General features: G+C 62.1%; 2 protein-coding genes across 9 annotated transcripts in view; one reads left to right on the top strand and one right to left on the bottom strand.

Annotated features, from left to right (window-relative positions):
- The window catches only part of CHLSN (cholesin), a 114,913-nt gene that overhangs the window by 16,922 nt on the left and 76,653 nt on the right, over positions 1 to 21,338 (bottom strand). The gene's annotated exons all lie outside the window — the stretch shown is intronic.
- Positions 3,894 to 14,995, top strand: GPR146 (G protein-coupled receptor 146). Of its 3 annotated transcripts, none has more exons than XM_077140408.1 (3): positions 3,894 to 3,996; positions 6,117 to 6,264; positions 11,378 to 14,995. In XM_077140408.1, exon 3 carries the CDS (start codon positions 11,410 to 11,412, stop codon positions 12,409 to 12,411), a length of 1,002 nt encoding a protein of 333 aa, XP_076996523.1. In that variant the 5' UTR covers positions 3,894 to 3,996; positions 6,117 to 6,264; positions 11,378 to 11,409; the 3' UTR covers positions 12,412 to 14,995. The 3 variants fall into 3 exon arrangements, with proteins under 3 accessions (XP_076996523.1, XP_076996521.1, XP_076996522.1); XM_077140406.1 differs by lacking the exon at positions 3,894 to 3,996 and adding an exon at positions 4,014 to 4,325; XM_077140407.1 differs by lacking the exon at positions 3,894 to 3,996 and adding an exon at positions 4,336 to 5,041.

The raw sequence follows: 21,338 nt of genomic DNA on the forward strand, positions 1-21,338 counted from the left end.
GGGAGAAAACTTGAGGAATCTGCACCCGACAGCTAGGACTCGGACGCCTCCACCATCCGGAGGGAGCAGAAGCCAGCCCCAGAGCACACCTGTGCCCCGCCATCTGCCCGCCATTCCCACAGCAGCAGGATGAGCTGGGGGCAGCGAGTGGGGCCCGGGGGGCTGCGGGTGGAGGAGGGGTCACCTGGACAGGGGCGGCCCCAGGGTGCTCACGGGTAGGGCTGCACCATGGGCTCGCAGTCCTGCTCGGGCGCTGGTTGGAGAGACTGGGGCGGCGGGAGCAAGGGCTCCAGAGCCTCTCCGTTCTACTTTGCACACTCCTGTGGTTCTGTAATTACTTCAAAATAAAAAGTTCCCCCCAAAGGGAAGGGAAGAGAAACCTAACTTCCATGCCTCCCGTTTGGGCCATTCCAGAGGTGACCTGGGTGGCCCTGGCTCACAGGCCCCAGGCCCTGGGCAAATGGCCAGCACAGCCCCCCACCCCAGGCCTGAGGCCCCCCTTTTCTGGGCAGGACAGCCTCACTCCCTCCTGCCTGCTTCCCCAGGGAGAAAGGAGGTCCTTCAGGTCTGCCCGATGCTGGCCGCTGGCAGCTCTGGGTGGACAGTTGCTCGGGACTGCCTGCTGACTCAAGTCCGCTGCTGCCTATGGCCACTGAGCCCACCTGCTCCAGCGCTCCTGGGTCTCTTTGGCCAAGGACAGCAGCCCAAGGCTCAGGGGCCAGCAGCTGGGGGGCCACAGACGAGGGGCTGAAGCTCCAGGTGCCCACTCAGGCTGACCCCTCAAACATCGGCCAACGGCCCTCCTCCCGCCATGCCCACCCCACTCCCCTGCCCACTCCCCTGCCCCTCTCTGGAGGCAGCACTTCCACGCACAGTATTTTGAACTTTGCTGAAAGGTTTGGAAAGAGAAAAATGAACTGCCAGAATAAAGCTTCTAGCTCGTGCAGCTATTTGCCGTCTTCCCCCCTCAGCCATGCCTCTCGTGCTTCTGTGCTGGCTCGCATGGGCTCCCAGCTGAGGGCGGCAGCGAAGCTGGGCTGGACATGGAGCCACCGCACGAGGCCATCCTGCCATGCTACCGATAAGGAGGCAAACACTCGGTTTCAGACTGAAGCACAAGGAAGACGCGCTCTCTGCTGGAATCCGGGGCAGCTGGCTACGGCGTGCTCGGCTCCCACTGGACACCGCATCCCCTGAGTCAAGCAACAACTCTATTGCACTCGCTTGAGCAAATGTTCCTGCTACATTTTTAGCTAGGGACTCATGACCCAGCTTCCAGAAAACAAACCTACCCAAAAGGTTCTCCCTGCCCCCAGGCTCACCCTTCATTCTGCAGCTATGCAGCTGTCAGACTTCCTAGAACGCCCGAACACAGCAGGAACGGCTCGCAGGGCTGGCGAGAGAGAGCCAGATGCGTTCCGGCAGGGAGCGGGAGCGGCCCCAGCACCTCTATACCGGGGAGCTGGGGGGACACTGGCCACTAGTCCTGTCTCCAGCAGCCTTGGCCCCACTGCGGACTCCGCCGCTGCAGGCTGCACAGGCCTGGGTGAGCCAGCTGTGTCTTGGGGTTCCCATCTTTCCCAGGAGAGCTGCGTCATGGTGAGGGGACGCTGCACTCCAAGTGTTCCCTCACTGGCCCCTGCTCGGTCTGGGCAGTGGCAGGAAGCCCCCTACCCCAGTGGGAAGGGCCTCCCCAAAGGGTACCTCGGGGCACCAGGCATGGCCAGGTCAGGTCGGAGAGACACGCTGTCTTCCCATTTTAAACCACAACCCAAGAACTAATGCATTAATTTAAATACATTCTCTTTACTGAACTGAGGTTACAATAACTGAAATTCTGCACTCTGAGGAGCAGAAGGAAGAAAGAATCAGTAGACGTGACAGAGCCTGAGGAGGCTGTGGGACACGTCCAAGTGTGCCAACACACACGTGTGTGGGTCCCGGCCAGACAAGAGAAGGAAAATACACAATGACATTTTCACGGCCTTCGAACTGTAAATCTGTAAGCTGATAAAACCCGTTTGTCAAAGCCAGCCCATTTCTGGTATACTGTATTCCAGCAGCTTTAGCAAACCGAAAAGCTGGAATAATCTGATTGGGGTTTGTATAATTTTTGCCACTGTCCCAAAAGTTTGAAGTAATTTGAAATTAAAGTTAAAAAAAATTCTGTCCCTGATCAACATGTCATATTGGATCAAACTTACATCAGGGCGTAATTTCCAGAAGGCACCCTTCAGCGGGAGCCAGCTGCCTCTGGCTGGGGCAGAGGTGAGCAGCCAGGCCATCACCCCGTCCCCAAGGGAGGGCCACGTGCAGGCAGACCGCAGTCCTGAGAGCGCTGGTGAGGGGCGCTGCGGGACCTTGATGATTGCTGCTCTGGAGAATCCGAGGCACCCCCAAGTCTCAGGAATGCAGCCGGCAAGGGGTCAGGAAGTTTTGAGGCTCTACAACTCACAGAGGTGGCCCCTTGCTATTGGCAGGGAACTGGGCCAGGTCTTCCTCTTGCTGCCCAGTGCAGTGTGCAACTGAGGAACTAGCACCGTGGCGGCAGTATGCTTCTAAGGGCACAGCCCTGGGGCTAGGGGCTCACCACTTCTTGCCAGCAACGCAGGGGAGGACTACTCGGGGTGTTTTCAAGACTCAGCGCTAGACCATGAGGTAGACGGAAGCTTGAGCATCAGGGCCAGCTTCACGCGCCCTTACGCCAGCTTCACACCCCCCTGCCAGCTTCACACTCCCCCGCCAGCTTCATGTACCCCCCACCATCTTCACGTACCCCCATGCCAGCTTCACGTACCCCCCGCCAGCTTCACGTACCCCCATGCCAGCTTCACGTACCCCCATGCCAGCTTCACGTACCCCCCGCCAGCTTCACGTACCCCCACGCCAGCTTCACGTACCCCCATGCCAGCTTCACACACCCCCCACGCCATGGCCATCAGGACAGGCGCCCACTCTGCCCTGCCACCTGTGCCCTGCTGACCCCGACGGCTACAGCTAGACCACGCTTTCGTGGTTCGAGGCGCACTCTGAGGCCTCCCTGATGGGAACAGACTCCCGGTCACTCTCGGGGCTGTGGGTCTCTGCAGAGGGGGAGCTGTTCTCTGCAGATGGAGCTGGACTTCCAGTGCCACCACAACATGCAGCGGCACCCCTGGGGGGACCTGCCCACCTGGCATTCCAGAGCAGGCCAGCACAGCCCTACCCCTGCCCGGGAGTTCCACAAAGAGGAACAGTACTTATTCGTGCCGCAGGTCATAGGAGGGTCTTGTCCCCCAGTGCTGGGTCCACCAAGCCAAAGCCCCCAGCGAGCAGGGCAGCAAGCGCTCTAGCCCTGGCACAAGCTGCTGAGGCCTCGGTCAGTCCAGAGCTGAGACGCTGCTACGCACATCCCCACCCCAGGACGTGGCCCCCATCGGGCCTTAGCACCCGGCTGCCCCTCGCGGGCCTCACTGAACAGGCGGGGGCTGCACGGACGGGTGGGGGGAGACCAGGGCCTGCAGCGTGGGTGGCCCTCAGCTACCCGCCTGGCCCTCCCTTCACAGAACCTGCTGTTGGGGTGGAGAAGCAACTTAGGTTTCAACAGCAGGGGGAGGCGGCAGTGGGGGCTTGAGGGTGGCCGGCCGGCCTGGCTGGAGGGTGGGCTGCCTGCCCCGGGCCGGGAGCGGGGCAGCTATGAGGCGAGGCCAGCCCTGGGTGCTGTTATTATCTGGTCCAGTCACCCTACACAGGGCAATCAGCATTCAGCTCTGCCACCTTCCCACTTGGATGTCCAGATGCAAATGTTCGTAGCTTCTGAACCAGCCTGTGTTGCTGGGGTCCCGTCCCAGCAGGGCAACAGCGGAGACACCCGATCTTACTCTCATAACTCTCCCAGCATTTGATTCTAAGGACAGCTGCAGTCAACCAAGCTACAGATGAGGCACTGTCACTTTAAGTAGTTTCCCGGTGGCTGGTTCACTTTACAAACAAATTCTTAAAAGCAGGAAGCGATGGGTGAGTGTGGGGACGGCGGCAGAGTCTGGGGCAGAAGGACGGGCAGGTGTGCTGGAGGGAGACCAGCGGCCCTTCCCTCAGGCTGGGCCTGCAGCCCGCAGATTAGCGCGGCCATGACTCAGCGACAGCCCAGGAGGGAGGGCCTTCGGGCACAGGAGCCCCAGCGGCTGCCTGGAGGGCAGCTCCCCTTACGTGACCCCAGAACCTCCAGCTCCCAGCCCTGCTTGGGGCCCAGGGGGCGGGCCGGGGGCGGGCCGGTCACGTGTGTCCCCAGGCGGGTGGCCCCGGCCCAGCGCCATCCGGGCCTTAGCCCTGCGGCCAGCAAGCCGGTGAGTGGGGCCGGGCTCGGACGGGAGCGTACAACTCCGCTGCAGGGAGCGCCAGGGGGTGGGGGCCCTGTGCTGGGCACCTCCAGGCTCTCCTGTACGGCTCTGCTTCCCTTCCCTGCCCTGGCTCTGGCACTGCCCCCTGCGTAGGGCACTTGGCCGGGCCAGGGCTGGTGGGTGGCCTGGGGGCCAGATCAGTGCTGCTCCAGGCGGGTGGCGTCCCGGGCAGTCGCCTGTCGCCTGTCACAGAGGCCCCTCCCCAGCCTGCTCTGCACCCTGGGGTCCCTGTGCTTCTGGCACTGGCCCCTCCAGCGAGTCCTGAAACCTCCTCCCAGGGGGAAGTCTGCTGCTAGCTGTCCGGCCCTCGCACGGCCAACTCAGGCCTCTGTCCCGGCGCCTGTGGAGGGAAGGTGCAGGGGCCTGGGAAAGTGCTGCTACTCCATTTCACCACCCTGAGGTCCCTGCCCCCCGCTGCGGCATCCTCGGCATCTGGCAGCACCATGCGCCACCAGGGCTGGTGGCACAGAACGGGTGGGCGGTGCGTATCATCCCAATGGGACCGTCCCGGGAGGGTAGGGGCAGGGTGAGTAACCCCTGGTGCATGGCCCCTGCCCAGCTCTCCAACCCAACCCTCAGCATCGTCCTGGGCGAGGAAGGCTCCAAGGACCGTGGCCTTCAGAAAGAGCTCCGCTTGTGGCGCACTGAGAGCCATTGCACAGGTAGGGACCAGGCCAGCCGTGCAGCCTGCTGGGAGCACAGCTAGGAGCAAACGCGGGGGGCTGCCTGGTGCCAGCCATGCTGAGAACGGACACGGAGAACTGGGGAGGGGTCCGGCGTCTGGGACGTGACAGAAGGACTGGGCATCCCTGGGGCTCCTTAGCACCTGGTGGGGCAAGAGGCTGAAGGGTGAAGAGCACCTATGTCGGGAAAAGCCAACGACGGACGCACACTATGCCTGCACAGGCTGCTGCTGGGGGACGTGTGCAAGGCACACGTGGAGGAGCAGGAGGGGCAGGCAGCAGTCACCTCTAGGCCCTGAGGACGTTCTGTGGGACCTGAGACAGTAACTGACCGCTGGCCCCTTAGTGACCTGCCCCCTCCACTGGCAGCACACCCCAGGGGTCTGTGAGGCCTCCGCAGAGTTCCAAAGTGCCCCTGTGCATTTGCGGGTGTGTGTCTGCGCATACATGTGCATGTGCAAGTATGTGTGTGTATAAGTATCTGTGTGCGTGTGTCCGCACGTGTGTGCTGGCTATCTTCCGGACAGTCGCCCACCAGCTGGTGGACTTGGAGTCCAGGTGTTGTAGTTTGCTAGTTGCTGGAATGCAACACACCAGAGACAGATTGGCTTTTAATAAAAGGGGATTTATTGTTAGTTCTTCAGAAGAAAGGCAGCTAGCTTTCAACTGAGGTTCTTTCTTACATGGGAAGGCACAGGGTGATCTCTGCTGGCCTTCTCTCCAGGCCTCTGGGTTCCAACAACTTTCCCCAGGGTGATTCCTTTATGTACCTCCACAGGCCTGGGCTGAGCTGCGAGTGCTGAGATGAGGTGTGCTGAGCTGCTTGGGCTGTGCTACGCTGAGTCTCTCGTTTAAGAACCAGCCAGTTAAGTCAAACATCATTCATTGCAGCAGGCACGCCTCCTAGCCGACTGCAGATGTAATGAGGGACAGATGAGGTTCACGTACCATTGGCTCATGTCTACAGCAACAGAACCAGGCACCTTCACCTGGCCAAGTTGACACTGAACCTAACTACTGCACCAGGTAACACGGTTTTCCTTTAATGTTCCAGGCACCTGCAGGCAGCACCTCCTCAGAGCTCCCAGGCTCAGACGGGCGTCACACCAGCTCACATGCCCAGTGACACGGGCTGCACCTGGCCACAGAGCCGTGAAGGCTGAGACACACCTGCCGTGAGGTGGGCGCAGCAGAGTGGAAAGGTGACTTGCTCTCGTTCAAGATGGAGTGGGCAGTCCCTCGGGTGGGTCAGGGCCCCACTCCAGGCACAGGGGAGGAGCAGGGGGAAGCGAGGTGAGTGTCGTGTGCATTCCCGGAGGGACTGCCTGTGGCTGCCTGTCCCCCCCATTGCACCGAGGCGAGCGGAGCCAAAGCAGAGCGAGGCAAATAACTGCTGTAGTGAGAGCAAACGCGCCAAGTGAGAAAACCCTGCCGGTTCCTCCCGGGAAAGATCCATAGAGGTGGTAAGACCTCGTGGTTCCTGGACTTCCCTGCACGTAGGAGCATACCTAGTTAAATGACGGGGGGGGCCAGAGGGTCGCCAAGAGGGCTCAGAGCCTGAGAAGGGGAGGCCTCGGGTTTCCTAGGAAGCTTGTTCTTTGGTTTCCCCTGGTCTGGTGTACCTAGAAAGGGATTTAGCTCCCAACCAAGTCAAAACAAAAAAGCGCCACAAAGGAAGGCAAGTCCCAGCCCCCGCGCTGCTGCCTGCTTCCTGTCAGAGCCCCGAGTGCCGCAGCTCGGTCCAACAGAGCCCTCGTCAAGCCCGCAGGCTGTGCTCGTCCACAGAGAAAGAGCAGCATTCTCTTTGCTTGTGTTCGAAGCCAAGCTTCCAGGTCCACTCTCACGGCACTGCAGTTTAGAACAGAGCAAAGCCGAAGGCACCCGAGTCACAGCGACTCGTGTGCGGGAACCACGTCCACCCGCTGAGAGTCAGCCGCGGGAGCACCCTGCACTGGAGACCTCAGCAAGCGTCAGCCTGCAGGCAGGGGGTCAGATGCAGTGAAGGCCCCTGCCCACTGTCACAGAGGAGAAGGAGCATTCATCTTCTGTCATGACACTTTTGAAGCATTTTGATTGTGCCAGCACGTCCATCTGAAGCTGACTCCGTGGAAAGGGGAACTCCCGCCAGCCCTCCCAGAAGGACCAAGCTGCAACCCCCTCACGCTGGCTCCTGTCCTCTCACCCTTTGCAGATGCAGCGCCTGGGCCTGGCAATTCTGTTTCTGTCCAGATCTGAGTCTACGACATGTCAACGCGAACCCCACTGTCCCAGAAAGAGAGGCTCTTCGTGCCCTCTCCACTCTCCCCCTTCTACTGTTTTCACGCCACACAGAGCTGGCCAGGTGCCAGGGCACAGGAAGGAAGGAGAGTGTAGCCAGGGAGGGACGTGCGGGGGAAGGGCAGGGCATAGTGTCCAGGGCACAGGAGCCTGTGTGCACGGACACCAGTGAGGAGGGTGGGCTTCGGTCACATGGCCAGGCCAGGGACAGACCCCCCCTCCTACAGACAGCGGGGGCCAGTCAGTTTCAGTAAACAAGGTCAGTGACCGTTAAACTGGGGATTTTCGTCCCTGCCAGCTCTGCAGCCATGCACACATGGACACGCACAGAGATCAGCTCACAGGTCCCTCCCGACGGTAGCCCTGCCCGTGTCCCGTTCAGCCCTCTCATCTGCAGGGAAGCTGCTGGGTTTGGTCTAACAGGCCAGCTGGAGCTGCCTGTAGCTCCCTCTCCCTCCCCACGGCCACCCTAATGGGTCAGAGCTGTCACGGCCGTGCGACCACTTCAGACGTCAGAGATGGGTTGCTCAGGACGTTTATTAGTGTAAAGGAACAAAGAGCCCTGGAGACTTTCTATCCCAATGCAGTTTACAAGCATGCTGGGGAAGCAAATGTTTATGCTCGGACTTGATGCCAGGAAGCAGCAGTGACGCCATCGACGGTTGTGGCACAGCTGGGCCCCAGAGCACGAGGACCTCAGCACATTCCCGGACCCCACAGAACAGAGGTGTGCCGTCTCTCCCGGCAAGGTGGCTGCATGGTGGTGACCTGTGCCCCTCTGACCCTCCCCTTATCCTGAGCTTCCTTTAACCCACCACAGGGCACCAGCTCACAGCACAGTGCCTCCCACACCACGCCGGGTGATGCCACCCATGGCTGCTTCGTGTGAACCGATTTCCTGAGCCCTCCGATGGTCTTGTGAGGACTTACCTAAAGTTGGGGAAACCGAGGCATAGCCTCCCCACAGTCACACTCGCAAGCAGAGTGGCTGCAGATCCCGCCAAGGCTTGGAGGAGGCTGCGGCCTGGAAGGCTCGCGGGCCTGTTGGAACCGCCCCCACCAGCTCAGCTCCCAAGGCCCAGGACCCCGCCCGGTTCAGGCGAGACCCCCAGACCCGGCAGGAGGGCTCAGTGGCTGTCAACACCCACGCCAGAAGCTGTCCCTCAAAGCAAGGAAACTGTCTCAGGGCTGGGGTCGTCCCTGTTTTATTCACTCTTGCCCTACGGGGGCTCCAGGCCCTGAACTCAGTTCCCTCTGTCCCGAGGAACGGAGCTTCGGCCCAGACACCCCAATCCCTTACTTCAGCTGGGCCTGGGAGCTGCTGTTACCCCAGGCTCCCCCCTCGTGCCCTAGTGGATGACCTCTGCTTCTCAGGACCCAGAGCTCAGCTCCAGCCCCCGACCCGGCCGTGGCAGGGCTCCTCCCTCCCTGGGTCTGGGACCCTCAGCAGGCCTCAGCACCTTCATCCGTAAGGCCCTTCCTGCCCAGCCCTGGTCCTTCTAGAGTGGGGCAGAGGTGAGGCATCAACCCACAGGTGCCACTGGAGGGGCCGGGCCCCCTCCGCCGGCTGCTGCCCCCCCAGACCATCTTGGTAAATGATCTCCAGAAAAGGAAGCCTGTTCAAAGAGCCTGCAGCTACCTACCAGAAGAAACTAGAAAGTTCAAAAGCATTTGATCCGAGGCCAGCACAGGGAGGAGCCAGCCAAGGGGGCTGCCCCCCACGGGTTTCTGAGCTACCTGGGGGCTGCTCCATGGCCAGAGTCAGGCACCCTCTGCCCCTCCCTGCGGGGCACATTGAACAGGGAACTGCAAGCTTGGAGAGCAGGAGTTCCTGGGGTTCTCCCTTTCAAGCTGCTCCCTCCTCACCATGCCCTGCGGTGCAGGCTCACGGCCCTCGCTGCCCGTTAGTGACCTGGTGGAACCTACCTGTGCCAAGGGGGCCGCATGAGCACATACACGCACTCACACTCATGTGTGAAAATGCGGAGTTCACACACATACATGCTCACACTCCCCTCAGACACTCACGCAGACATGCGCATACTCAGACACACGCTCACGCTCAGTCACATGCAGGAAAGCCGTGCCTGGCTACTGCTGATAAGGGGATAGGGGATTTCCAACGAAACGCCGGCAGCGCTTTCAGGGCCAGCCTTGCTCTGAAGTCCTTTGCCCCCTATGGAGGATTTTGAGTTACCGCCCTGGGCGTGGGCGCTTTGAAATGGCAAACGGAAGGGGGAGGGCTAGAGTGGACCTCTGATGAGGTTTCTCAGGCGAAAAGCCCTTTCTGCAGACACCTTCCGGCTCCCGGCCACCCGAGGCCTCTGGGGGACGGTGCACTGTTCCGGCTGGGGCAAGGCCCGCCGGCTGCTTTCCCGCACAGGCTTGGCCCTGGGCACTTTTGAGCAGGGGGACCAAGGCAGGCGGGAGCTGCGGGCTGACGGGATGGCCGGGAGGGAAGTGTCCGGCTCACTAGAACACGAGGGTGCACGGGTTAGGGTGAGGGCTAGGCGGGTGGGAGGGATGGCTTCCTGGCTGAGGCTGTTCTGGGAGCAGTGGTATGAGCGCTGGGCAGCAGGGAGGACGGGGCGTCCTGGAGGAGGAAGGATGCAGAGAAGAGGCCCACGAAAAGGAAGCTGCGTGTGCGGAGCTGAAAGCCGCGGGACCGGCAGCGCCTCCCCAGGCACCAGGAAACGCTGCTTCCTGCCATGAGCCTGTGGCTCGGGGCGGGCTCTGGTCCGGACGTACAAAGTGCAGCCCTCAGCTGAGGCCCCAACCCCACCATCGCAGGGTCCTGCCCGTGCCGAGACGGCACAGGCTATGAAGAGGAAGCGAGATGACCACGTGGAGGCACCGCCAGGGGCAGGCCGCCCCACGCACTTTCCCTCCAGCCTGTCCTCGGGGGCTGGTCAAGGGCTAGGAAGAAAACTGCCCACCAGCCGTGCACACCCCAGGATTTCTGGGCCCACGGATGCAAATCGAGGGAGTCGGGGTACAACGGGGCCCTGGGCACACAGATGGTGTGAGGACACACCTCATGGGGGGGCACACTGCAGACAGACGGCGCTGCCCGGGTGCGTGCCCTTCAGCGTGGCGCCCACACTGTGCGGCACGGCGGGAGCGGCTTCTGAGCCGGGTGGGTCTGTGAAGCTCCTCCTGCCAGCTCCTCCTGCCAGCCCCTCGCTGTGGCCAGTGGCTGGCCCCGTGGCCTGGGATGTAGGGCCGAGCCTCGCTTCCCATGGTGGTTTCCCTGGAGAACATGGACGCTCTGAGGCTGTCCCAAGGACAGGGCGGGCATTCATTCCCTTGGCTCCACCTGCCCGCCCCAGTCGGTGGGGGGGACCCGTGCTGCCCAGCCCTGTGCCCTGGGCCGGGCCCTGCCGACCAACGCGGTACCCTCACCGTGAAGCAGCAGGGATCACTCATGGTTTCCCTAACGCAGCGGGCCCTCCTAGGGCTCAGGGTCCCCACCCACCCAGGCTGCTTCCGCGCCACCAAGCTCAACTGGCGCCCGGCACTCAGGCCCACTGTCCCTACTGCTCAGGGCTCCACGGTGGCCTGTGAAGGAGCTGGATGAACTAGGCCTGGAGACCCGCAGCAGAGCTGGGTCAACGTCCTGTGCCCCGGGCTGGCCTCGCAGGTGCCAGGTGTGCGATGGAGGCGGCACAGTCCAGGCCCTCACAGGGCTGCACCTGCCAAGGTGACAGCCACCAGGTGCCACCTGCTGCCCCAGCCCCACTGGACCCCACTTCCCAGTGAAGAGGCAGAGACATGGATCTGCACCCAGTGCCCTCGCCTCCCTTTCCTCCTGCTCGACCCCCAGTGGGTGCAGGGAGGGGGAGCGCGCAGATGGCAGCCCGGGGCGCTGCTTCCCTGCACCAGGTTCGCAGGAGGCAGGGGGCTGCCCCAGGCTGATGCCCATTCAGGGAGGCTCGCCGTGGCCTTGGGGCACACAGCCCACCCTGGAGTGCCCATGGCCTGTGCACCTCAGGGGGCTCCAGGCTCGGTCCGACCTCTCACTCCTTCTTGTCCCTGCAGGAGGCCACGCAGGGTGGAGGAACCCGGCCGCCATGTGGAGCTGCGACACCTTCAATGGCACGGGGCAGGGCGGGGCGCGGCCCCTCTGCCCAGACGCCCACCTTGTGCTGTCTGCCCTCTCGCTGCTCTACCTGTTGCTTGGCCTGCCCACCGGCCTCGGCTGCAACGCGCTGCTCGTCCTCGCCAACCTGTGCGCGCCCCGCACCATGACCATGCCTGACGTCTACTTCGTGAACATGGCCATCGCGGGCCTCGTCACCAGTGCGCTGGCTCCAGTGCAACTGCTGGGGCCGGCGGGCTGGGGCTGGGCCCTGTGGAGCCCGGGCAGCGGGGCTGGCCTTGCGCTGCTGACCCTCTTCAACGTGTCCTCGCTGGTGAGCATGTACTGCACGGCCCTGCTGGGCCTGGACTACTACATCGCGCGGGCGCTACCACGGGCGCCCGCGGCCAGCGCGCACAACGCCAGGCAGGTGTGCGGCTTCGTCTGGGGCGGCGCGCTGCTCACCAGCTTCTCGTCCCTGCTCTTCTACATCTGTGGCCGCGTGTCCTCCAGCGCCGCTGAGTGCACTGAGCTGCAGAGCGCGCAGGCTGCCGACGCCATCATGGTGCTCATCGGCTATGCCGTGCCCGCCCTGGCCACACTCTACGCGCTCGCGCGCATCCTGCACCTGAAGAGAGAGGCCACGCCGCTGGACCGCGATGCAGACAGGTTGGAGCCGTCGGCACACAGGCTGCTGCTGGCCACGCTGGGCGCGCAGTTTGGGTTGTGGACGCCTTACTACCTGAGTCTGCTGGGGCGCGCGCTCCTGGCCTGGCGCGGGAAGGCCCTGGACAGGCACTCCGCAGGGGCCCTGCAGCTCGTGCACGGTCTGTCCCAGCTCCTGGCCTTCTGCAGTGGCTTCGTGCTGCCGCTTCTCTACCGCTCCCTCAGCAAGAGCTTCCCTGGAAAAGTGCGGAGGCTGAGGGCGCGGCTGCGGTGCGGGCCGTGCCGCGGGCCCCGGGACCTGGGCGCAGTGCAGCAGGTGGTGACATAGGCGGCCCCAGGCCGAGAGGACAGAGAGGGCCGCGGGCTCAGCGTGGACACACAGAATGGCGTTCCGCGGCTGCACTGCCCTTCTCCCCGGGAAGAGAAGCTCTGACCCAGGAGTGCCAGGGCGTTGCTCCCAAAGGCCTGGGGAAGGCCAGGTGCCGCGCTTCCTGCCTCTCCTCCCCATGCCCGAAGCTGGCCCTTCACACATTGGTCCTGTCAATATACGTGATCCCCACACCCCACCGTTTCCAACACTGAGACGAGTGACGGGAAGAAGTGCTGAAATGGAGGACGCAGCATGGAAGGGTGCACAGGCCCCTGATCCCCGTCAGGGAGGCAGCCGCGCTGCTGTCAGCCATGCCAGGACACAGGTGAGGCGCACCTGCAGGCTGGGCCTGGTGTCCGCCCCCCACACTGTGATCCGGCCCAGAACAGGGCATGCTCGGGGCCAGCAAAAGGCCCCCAGAGGCCTCAGCCACCCCACACTGTGGAACCGCAGCTCTGAGGACGTGGGGCTGTGAGGGGCCTCCCAACTTCACGATTCCATTACAGGACCACCCTCCATCCCAATTCTGAAACCACAAGAGCCCTAAAAACGGGAAGATGTTTTTAAATTTGTCAGCACGAGCTGGCCTGCAGCGGCATGAGGCTGCTGAGCCTTCACGGATCCCTCTCATTTTGCAAAGAACTCAGGAAAGTGCTCATGGGGCTGGAAAGCACCTGCAACCTGTCTAGCAGGGTCGCCCTGGGGCCCTGGTCCCCTGGAGATGCGGCTGAGTTAGGGGAGCATAATTCGTGATGTACAAAATGCACCCCCTAAAGGCATGACGTAGCTGAGCAAAGAAACATGAGCCTACACTGGACGCCAAGCCCAGGTGGATGGAGCTTTCTGGGAGCTTCTGGGCATGAAACGCTGCGCGCTGCAGGCAGAGAGAGCCACCTAGCCCAGGACTGCCACGCTGTGCTGTGACTCCTCCCCAAATCCGGAAAGGCTCTGGCCCGGCTGTTCCTCTTCCTTCTCTTCCTTGAGCACATGGAATGCAGTGCAGAAAGCAGAGGGAAATCCACCTTTCTGAGAAGCATTGTGGGGTGAGATGGCAGGCTGTCTGCTGAGGGGGTGGCAGCTATAACCCCTCAGGCTTCCCCCAGCCACAGTGAGTTGTGGGGGCCTTGGCACTTGTGCACGGGCCACGGAGACCCCAAAGCCCTTTAATTCTCCTCTCTCAGGCACACAGCTCCAAGAACTAAGGAAGCCCTCGCCACCATGGGGGAGCTGGCTTCCATCGTCACCCTTGTCTAGAATAGCAACCCCTTCCCTGCTTGCTGATACTTCTACCCTTCTTCGCTCCAGGGCCAAGAGCGCCTGGGAGAGGGGCAGAGTCCTGAAAGCACAGGTCAGGGAAGGGGCCAGGGCCTCCCAGCCCAGCCTTGGGGACTTTGAGGCAAACTGTCCTTCCCAACCCCAGGGGGCTGCCCCAGATCCCTTTTCCTTCCCAGGGGCTCTGTCTGCAAAATGGTCACCTCTCTGGCAGACCTGCTGGGGGTCCAAGAGGGGCCAAGGAGGGGAACAAACCGACATGCAATTCCCTGTCCAGCCCAGGAACCCAAGCCACGGCCAGGCCCAGCAGGAGCTGCGACACAGCCACTGCCTCCCTGGCGGCTCCTGGCATCAGAGAGGCTGCACCCCCTCTTCATGGCGCAGGGCTGCCCTTTCCTTCCCACGGAGACCCCTGGCCCCAGGCCCTCTCGGGACCTGAGCTTCCCAGCGTGCTGCGCAGCCTGCCGCGCAGCCTGCCTTTCACTCCCCTTTGCTCACCTGTGTTCCTCTTGATTCCCCTCTTTGTTGCCAAAAAATGGAGAGAATTTGAGCTCTTCAGAGAATAAGAAGCTGCTGCTTAGGAAAAACCAAGGTAAAGTGTGAACTTGATCCTGTATTTCTTCAAGTGAGTTTCAAGACACCAGGAGACAAGTTTTTCAATGTTTTATGTCCCAGGATCATTAATTCTGCTAGCAAAACTTCTTGACTACTATAGTTGAAAAAATAAATTATTTTAGTTTTGTTAATCCACAAAAACTCATCTGCCTAGCCATGCTTCATTATTTAAGTTTCCAAAAAGCGGGTGTAATCTTGATTCACTTCACAGAAGTTAAAAAATTCATTGCAGAGGGGCCTTAAAAAACTACTGCTAATTGTGGCTGATATATCAAGAAATAAGCATCCATATAACATTTAAGACATTAAGTCACATATCAAGTTCTTAAAATTAAAATGTCTTGTTGGCAAAACATTAGAGGCTTCTCATTTGCGAACCTGTTTACCTTGTTCTTTGTCTATGAGGAAGAGGAAAACTTCTGGGAAAAAAATAACACATTTGAAGACAGACCATTTGTTATATGATAATTATAACCTAGTTTCTAAGTTCTTAAAATGTTCAGTTTTAGGCGTATGTGATGCATGTTGGAAAACCAGTCCAGTACATGCCACGATGATAAGAACGTCCCCTGGTGAGAGCCTCAGCGCTCTGCCAGCTCCTTCTCTGCAGCTCCTCTAACCTACCACACCCAACTACCAGCCCCGCCGCTCCCCACTCTGCCCAGAGGCGCGTCAGCCATTCTCAGGCGCTGACGGTGTCACACACTCAAACGTTTCACACACCTGTGTGACACACACATCTCACATGCCCGTCTCACACCTGAATGTCACACCTGTATCTCACCTGAGACACACACCCAAGTGTCCCACACACCTGAGTCTCACACACCAGAGTGCCACACATAAGAGTCTCACATGCCTGAGTGTCACACACCAGAGTGTCACACATCCCCGAGTGTCACACACCAGTGTTACACGCCTGTGACATGAGAAGCCACAAAGGGCCAGCAGAACAGGACTTACGACATCTCGCAAACTTATTTTTCCCTGAAAACGAAATGAAGTGTCGGCCGACTGGCGCACTGAGGCCCTTGGCCCTGCGGACAGGCGGAGGGCACCCTGTCTCCCGGTGCCCCCCGCGTGGCCCATGGCCCACCCAGACCTGCACACAGCGAGCTCAACACAACCAAGAGGGCAGATCCAGAGGTGGCCGCTGTGTGCTGCGCGTCAAGGCTCAGGTAGGAGAGGGCGACACGGGCCGCGCACGGCAGGTGTGCACGCCCTGATGAAGCGTGTCAAGGCTGCTGCCCACGCCCCTTCCCCACCCGCAGGAGCCCCGTGGCTGCAGCGCAGAAGCGGGCCAAATGGGCCGCACTTCCCGTTGCCAGCTGCCCAGGACTGACCCCCGGGCCCCCACCCCCCGCCCGCCGGGCGGCCCTCGGGCCCCAGCTGCTGATGTCCTGCCTTGGATGCGGCCTGGGCCAACGCAGTTGCCTGCCTCGTGCCGGCCCGTCAAGGCGTGGACAGTAACGCATGGCCCCAGAGGCAGCAGCGACTGTGCTCACGGCACTGGTGAGCGGCCAGACACTATGCCAAGCATGCGCCACCCTAGGCCGCCAAGCCAGGTGGGCACCCCGCTCTTGCCCTTGGGGTGAGAATGCAGAGGGCCGGAGAGTGACCTGCCCTCGCTTCCCCCGTGCCTGATACCTTGAGTCCACAGGCCCTGGCCTAGCCTGCCCTCCCCTCCCTTCCCTACCCCCCTCCTCCCCCTCCCGTCCCCTCCCTTCCCTACCCCCCTCCTCCCCCTCCCATCCCCTCCCCCGCCACGTGCAGACACAATTTCCGGGGCAGGTGTACGTAAACAAGGACAGAAGAGAATGAAGACGTGTAAACAAGAATCAAGGCACGTGGGATTTGGTGTGTGAAGAGGGATGAGGGCCAAGGACCCTCCAAAAATGCCGGATAAGAGAAAAGAAGCTTTCTCTCTGCAGGACTTTATCACCTACACTTGGAAGTTCTGAGAGATGATACTGTTTGCAGGGTTTTCCCAGAGCCCTTTCTGTGGAGTCTCAGAACCCTGAGGTTCCTTACGTTACCAGTTTGAGAAGCAGCAAGGCCCTTGGCAGAGAGAAGCCGGGCTCTGGACTGACCCAGCTGTAACAGTTCTGGTCCTGAGGCCACAGCCTGCGCGCTTCTCCCTCTGTCTCCCTCCACCTCCCTCTGGGTTGCTGGTTCCAGCTCCCACCGCCCGACTCCTGCCCACGAAGACAGCGCAGCGGGCTCTGTGCTTGGAGCAGGGGTGGACGCAGGCCAGCAGGTGGCACTTCCTCAGGAAGCTCACGGCTCCCCGCGCACCCACCCAGAAGTCCACCCAGGAGCAGGGAGAACGCACGCCTGGCAAGAAAGGCAGGCTGGGCCCCTCTTCCAGCAGGGCAGGTGCCGGGAGCCCGAGGAGGTGCACGATGTGCCTCGTTCTAGAGCCCAGGGGACTGGGCCGCGAGGCAGGCGCCTGGGCTGCTGCAGGGAGCCACGGGGGGCATTCCAGGACGTTGGAGGCTCTGCTGTACAGGGCGCTGCCGACACGGGCCGCACCTGACGCTGAGGACCCGCGCATCTCCCTCTATGCGGCTCACCTGCTCAGGTGGTGGCTGCACGCGGGCAGGGGATTGGGGAGCAAGATGTGGACCCGTGGAGCACTAGGAGAGGCGCGGGAGGCAGGGGCCCAGAGTCCCTCCCCCCCGCAGGCCTGGAACCCACGCGAGCTGCCGAGTACTTCCTACAGCAGGGGCAGAGGCCCAGATGGTGAGAGGCGCCCTGTGAGGCGCTCCCAACACAGCCCAGCTGGTCCGTGAGGGCCCGCTCAGGAAAGCCAGTGCCTCACCTGAGCAGGGGACCCCACGAAGCGCGCCCTGAGCGGCTGAGGAAGGTGGCACAAGCTCGGACAACACTGCGGCTTGGCACAGGCCCACAGGCTCCCTGCAGCATCGCTCCTGCTCTGTGTGGAGGGGCGAGGCCCCCCAATGCCAGGGCTGCTCTGCGGGATAGACAACACCTGGAGTGGGCAGCAGAGCATCGGGCACGGGAAGACCCCGACAAGAGCAAAATGTCGCTCACCCCAGGGAAGGGGAGGCTGCCAGGGCAGGTGGGGCAGCACCTCTACCTCGGGGTCTCAGCAGGCCGGCCGGGCAGGCACCCTGGCCCAAGCTGACCTACACAGGGTCAGCACGCCCGAGACTCAAGGAAACCAGGACAACAAGGAGGTAGGACCGTGTCCGCCTGCAGCCTCCCACTTGAGGAGCCTGCCCCGTCACCCCCAGGGTCCCCTGTGCCCGTGGTCAACTTCGGGGCCCATCCGCAGCAGGAGGGCCGGAGGCTCAGAGGCGTCTCACCCGGGACCACCCACTGCGGTCTGAGAACAGGGGCTTGACCACAGGCTTGGGACAGAGCAGAGGTGGGCGGGAGGCTGCCGCGGGGCCCGTGAGCTGGTGAACTGGGACACCAGGAGGGTCCTGGCCCAGGAGACCCCGAAGCATCAGGAGGCTGCAGCACCTGGCCCCCGCCCCGTGCCACCATCGCCCTCCCCAGCACTTAGGGGCCCAGCCCCTCCCCCCACCTCCTCAGGGTCAAGCCTAGCTGGAGCCCATTGCAGAATCCAATCGGCGGCTTGGACCCGTCCATGCTTGTGTTCAGGAGAGGCCGGTGGCAGCCATTTGGAAGCCCAGGTGGGTGGCAAACGAGACACTGGATAAAGAGCTGCCTTCATCCCGCCAGTGTAGACAGGAAAGAGGTACTGCTTCTGGCATGAACTCTGCACCGATGAGAATCTCTCACGCAGCAGCCGGCCCCACTCCAGGGGAGACCACACTGTGGGGTCGGCCCCAGGCTATGTGGCCTCTCGCAGCTGGGCCCTAGAACCACGTGCCCACTCCCTCTGACTGCTCCGTGCTGGCGGCGTGGTGATGGGGCCTCCACACCACCCGACACTACCTGACTCCCCATCCTGAGCCCTCCTGCTCCACAAGGAGGCAGAGCCGAGGCAGGCCACTTCTGAGGACCCTGCAGTCGCGTACCCCAAGGCAAGGGTGCCAGGGCAGCTTCGCTTCCTTCAGCCCTCGTCATATGGGTGGGGTGTTTGCACCCATCCTGAGCTGTGGGCGCTGCCTGCTCGCTGGGAGGGACCTGGGAGAGGATGAGGTGTAGGGTCTCGCAGGAAAGGCACCCAGCTGAGCGGGTCCTTTGGGCAGGCCCCTCTGCCCTCCCCACCTTCCAAGGATCCCTTGGAAGCCAAACAGGACGCAGCTACAAGTGCAGTGTGGTCTGAGAGACTTCAGCCCAGTCCACTTCTCCTCACAGAGCTGTGGCTCTCTGGACTAGGAAGAGAAGCTTGGGTAGGGAGCAGAGAGCTGTGAGGGAGCAGGGGGCTGGCCTCTCGCAGACAGGGGCACGCCCTGTGCCCTTCTTGCTGGGAAGCCCCCCGCTTTCCCTAGAGTCCAGCCTACTTCTGATTTGCAAGTTAAGCCATCAGAGTACCCAAGGCAATTAAACAGCCATGCGAAGCCTCACTCTAAAAACCAAAGTTTATTTACACTACACGTTGGTTCCATAAAAAAATGAATAGAATTTCTTTTTCTGGCATTCAGAATTGGGAAAGGCAAAGCTGACTGCACAGGCCTTCCACGTTAAGAGAAGATGCACCATGGCTAGAGTTCTGCCTCTAGAAGGAACTGGAAAAGGTCTGTTGATGCACAGAAAGCACATCAGAGGTCAACTGAAGCTGCCAGACAAACATGCTGCTAAGTTTTCCTCCTGGGGCCGAGACGCCGAGAGTCAAGGTTCAGCAGGGCACAATGAACACAGCAGAGCGGGCACAGCTGGCATACTGCCTTCCTGGGGTATGAAGACTGAAGTGGGGGTTCTTTGCGCGGAGGGTGGGCGAGGGGATAGAGGGACCCGACTGGGGTTGCAGGGAGTGCCAGCACAAACCCAGCCGGCAAGGCCCTTCCTCCCCTCTGTGCACAGGGGGCCATGCGATGGAGTACGAAGGCCCTTTAGGGTGGAGGAGGGAAGGGGCAACACAGTAATCTCACACACACACTCCTGGTACTGGGGACCCACCTCCCAACCACGCCTTCTGGAAGCAGAGGGGGCAATGCCTATCTTATGGCCATGCCTCCCAGGGGGCAGTACCCACTGCTCAGCCACGCCTCCCAGGGGACAGTACCCACCTCCCAGCCATGCCTCCAGGGGGCAGTACCCACTGCTCAGCCCCGCCTCCCAGGGGGCAGTACCCACCTCCCAGCCATGCCTCCAGGGGGCAGTACCCACAGCCCAGCCACGCCTCCAGGGGGCAGTACCCACTGCTCAGCCACGCCTCCCAGGGGACAGTACCCACCTCCCAGCCATGCCTCCAGGGGGCAGTACCCACTGCTCAGCCCCGCCTCCCAGGGGGCAGTACCCACCTCCCAGCCATGCCTCCCAGAGGGCAGTACCCACCTCCCAGCCATGCCTTCAGGGGGCAGTACCCACAGCCCAGCCACGCCTCCAGGGGGCAGTACCCACTGCTCAGTCATGCCTCCAGGGGCAGTACCCACAGCCCAGCCATGCCTCCAGGGGGCAGTACCCACTACTCAGCCCCGCCTCCCAGGGGGCAGTACCCACCTCCCAGCCATGCCTCCCAGAGGGCAGTACCCACCTCCCAGCCATGCCTTCAGGGGGCAGTACCCACTGCTCAGCCCTGCCTCCCAGGGGGCAGTACCCACCTCCCAGCCATGCCTCCCAGAGGGCAGTACCCACCTCCCAGCCATGCCTCCAGGGGGCAGTACCCACTGCCCAGCCCCGCCTCCAGGGGGCAGTATCCACTGCCCAGCCCCGCCTCCCAGGGGGCAGTAACCACTGCTCAGTCATGCCTCCAGGGGGCAGTACCCACTGCCCAGCCCCGCCTCCCAGGGGGTAGTAACCACTGCTCAGTCATGCCTCCAGGGGGCAGTACCCACTGCCCAGCCCCGCCTCCCAGGGGGGCAGTACCCACCTCCCAGCCACGCCTCCAGGGGCGGTGCCCGCCCCCCAGCCAAGCTCCTGGAGCACTGGAGCAGCCACCAGGCTGGAACCGAGACAAGGGCCCTTTGGCTGCCAGGCCCTCGGGTTTCCAGGGCCCAGGGATCTGGCGCAGGGAAGTCCCTGCATGGGACCCTGCCCCTCTGCTCCTAGCCTTTTTGACCATTAGGGCAGGGGGAGGAGGCCCATGGGTTGGGAGGGGATGCGCTTTCTGCCAGGATGCAGCCCCAGCAGAGCTCCTTGCAGCGAGCCCTGGAGGGGGCAGAGGCCACCATCAGGCCCAGAGCTTCTCACTGCCCTCAGCCAGCCTGGGGCAGGCGGCCCAGCTCTGCAAGGCCATCCCTGCGGTGCTGCCACTGCTCCCCGCCCCCAGACTTCATTTCCTAGACTGACACTCCATGCTATGCGTCCCGCGGACCTTGTCCTTGTCCTGGCCCCACGGTGCTGTTGGCCGTTTCCCTAGGCAACTGACTCAGCCTAAGACTTGCCTTCCTGCCCTCCCACACGAGGGCAGTGCACGGACCTCTCAGCGGTGTGCGGTGCTGAGCACCCGGCCTGGGGAGGCCCATCCCTGGGGTGAACCTCCCAGGGCCCATGGATACTAGCACGTTATCTCTCACGTGCACTAGCAAGGACCTGAGAAAGCCCTGATGGGGCCGGCGTTGCTTAGGCAACCCCCACCCCTCAGGCCGGCGCCTCTGTGAACTGGCCCTGGCGTCCAGATCCAGCCCTGTGAACCCTAGCGAGGCCCCAGGCGGCCCAGCACGCCTCCCACCCTCCGTGGGCGTTCCCTGGGTCCAGAGTCCCCACGGCTTGGATGGCTCACCCTCAGGCCGGCGGCACCTCCTCAGAGTCTTGGTGACCCCTGGCCAGGCACCCAGTGGACCTTGCCACTCTGCGCAAGCACCGACAAGCGGCAGTGCCCATGGGGCTTCCCTCTGACCAGGTGGTCCCTGGAGTGGAGGGCATGCTGCCTCCGCCTTCCTCAGTACCCTGGAAAGGCT

Source organism: Tamandua tetradactyla, chromosome 23 (assembly GCF_023851605.1).
Source record: "Tamandua tetradactyla isolate mTamTet1 chromosome 23, mTamTet1.pri, whole genome shotgun sequence".
Taxonomy (NCBI): Eukaryota; Metazoa; Chordata; class Mammalia; order Pilosa; family Myrmecophagidae; genus Tamandua; species Tamandua tetradactyla.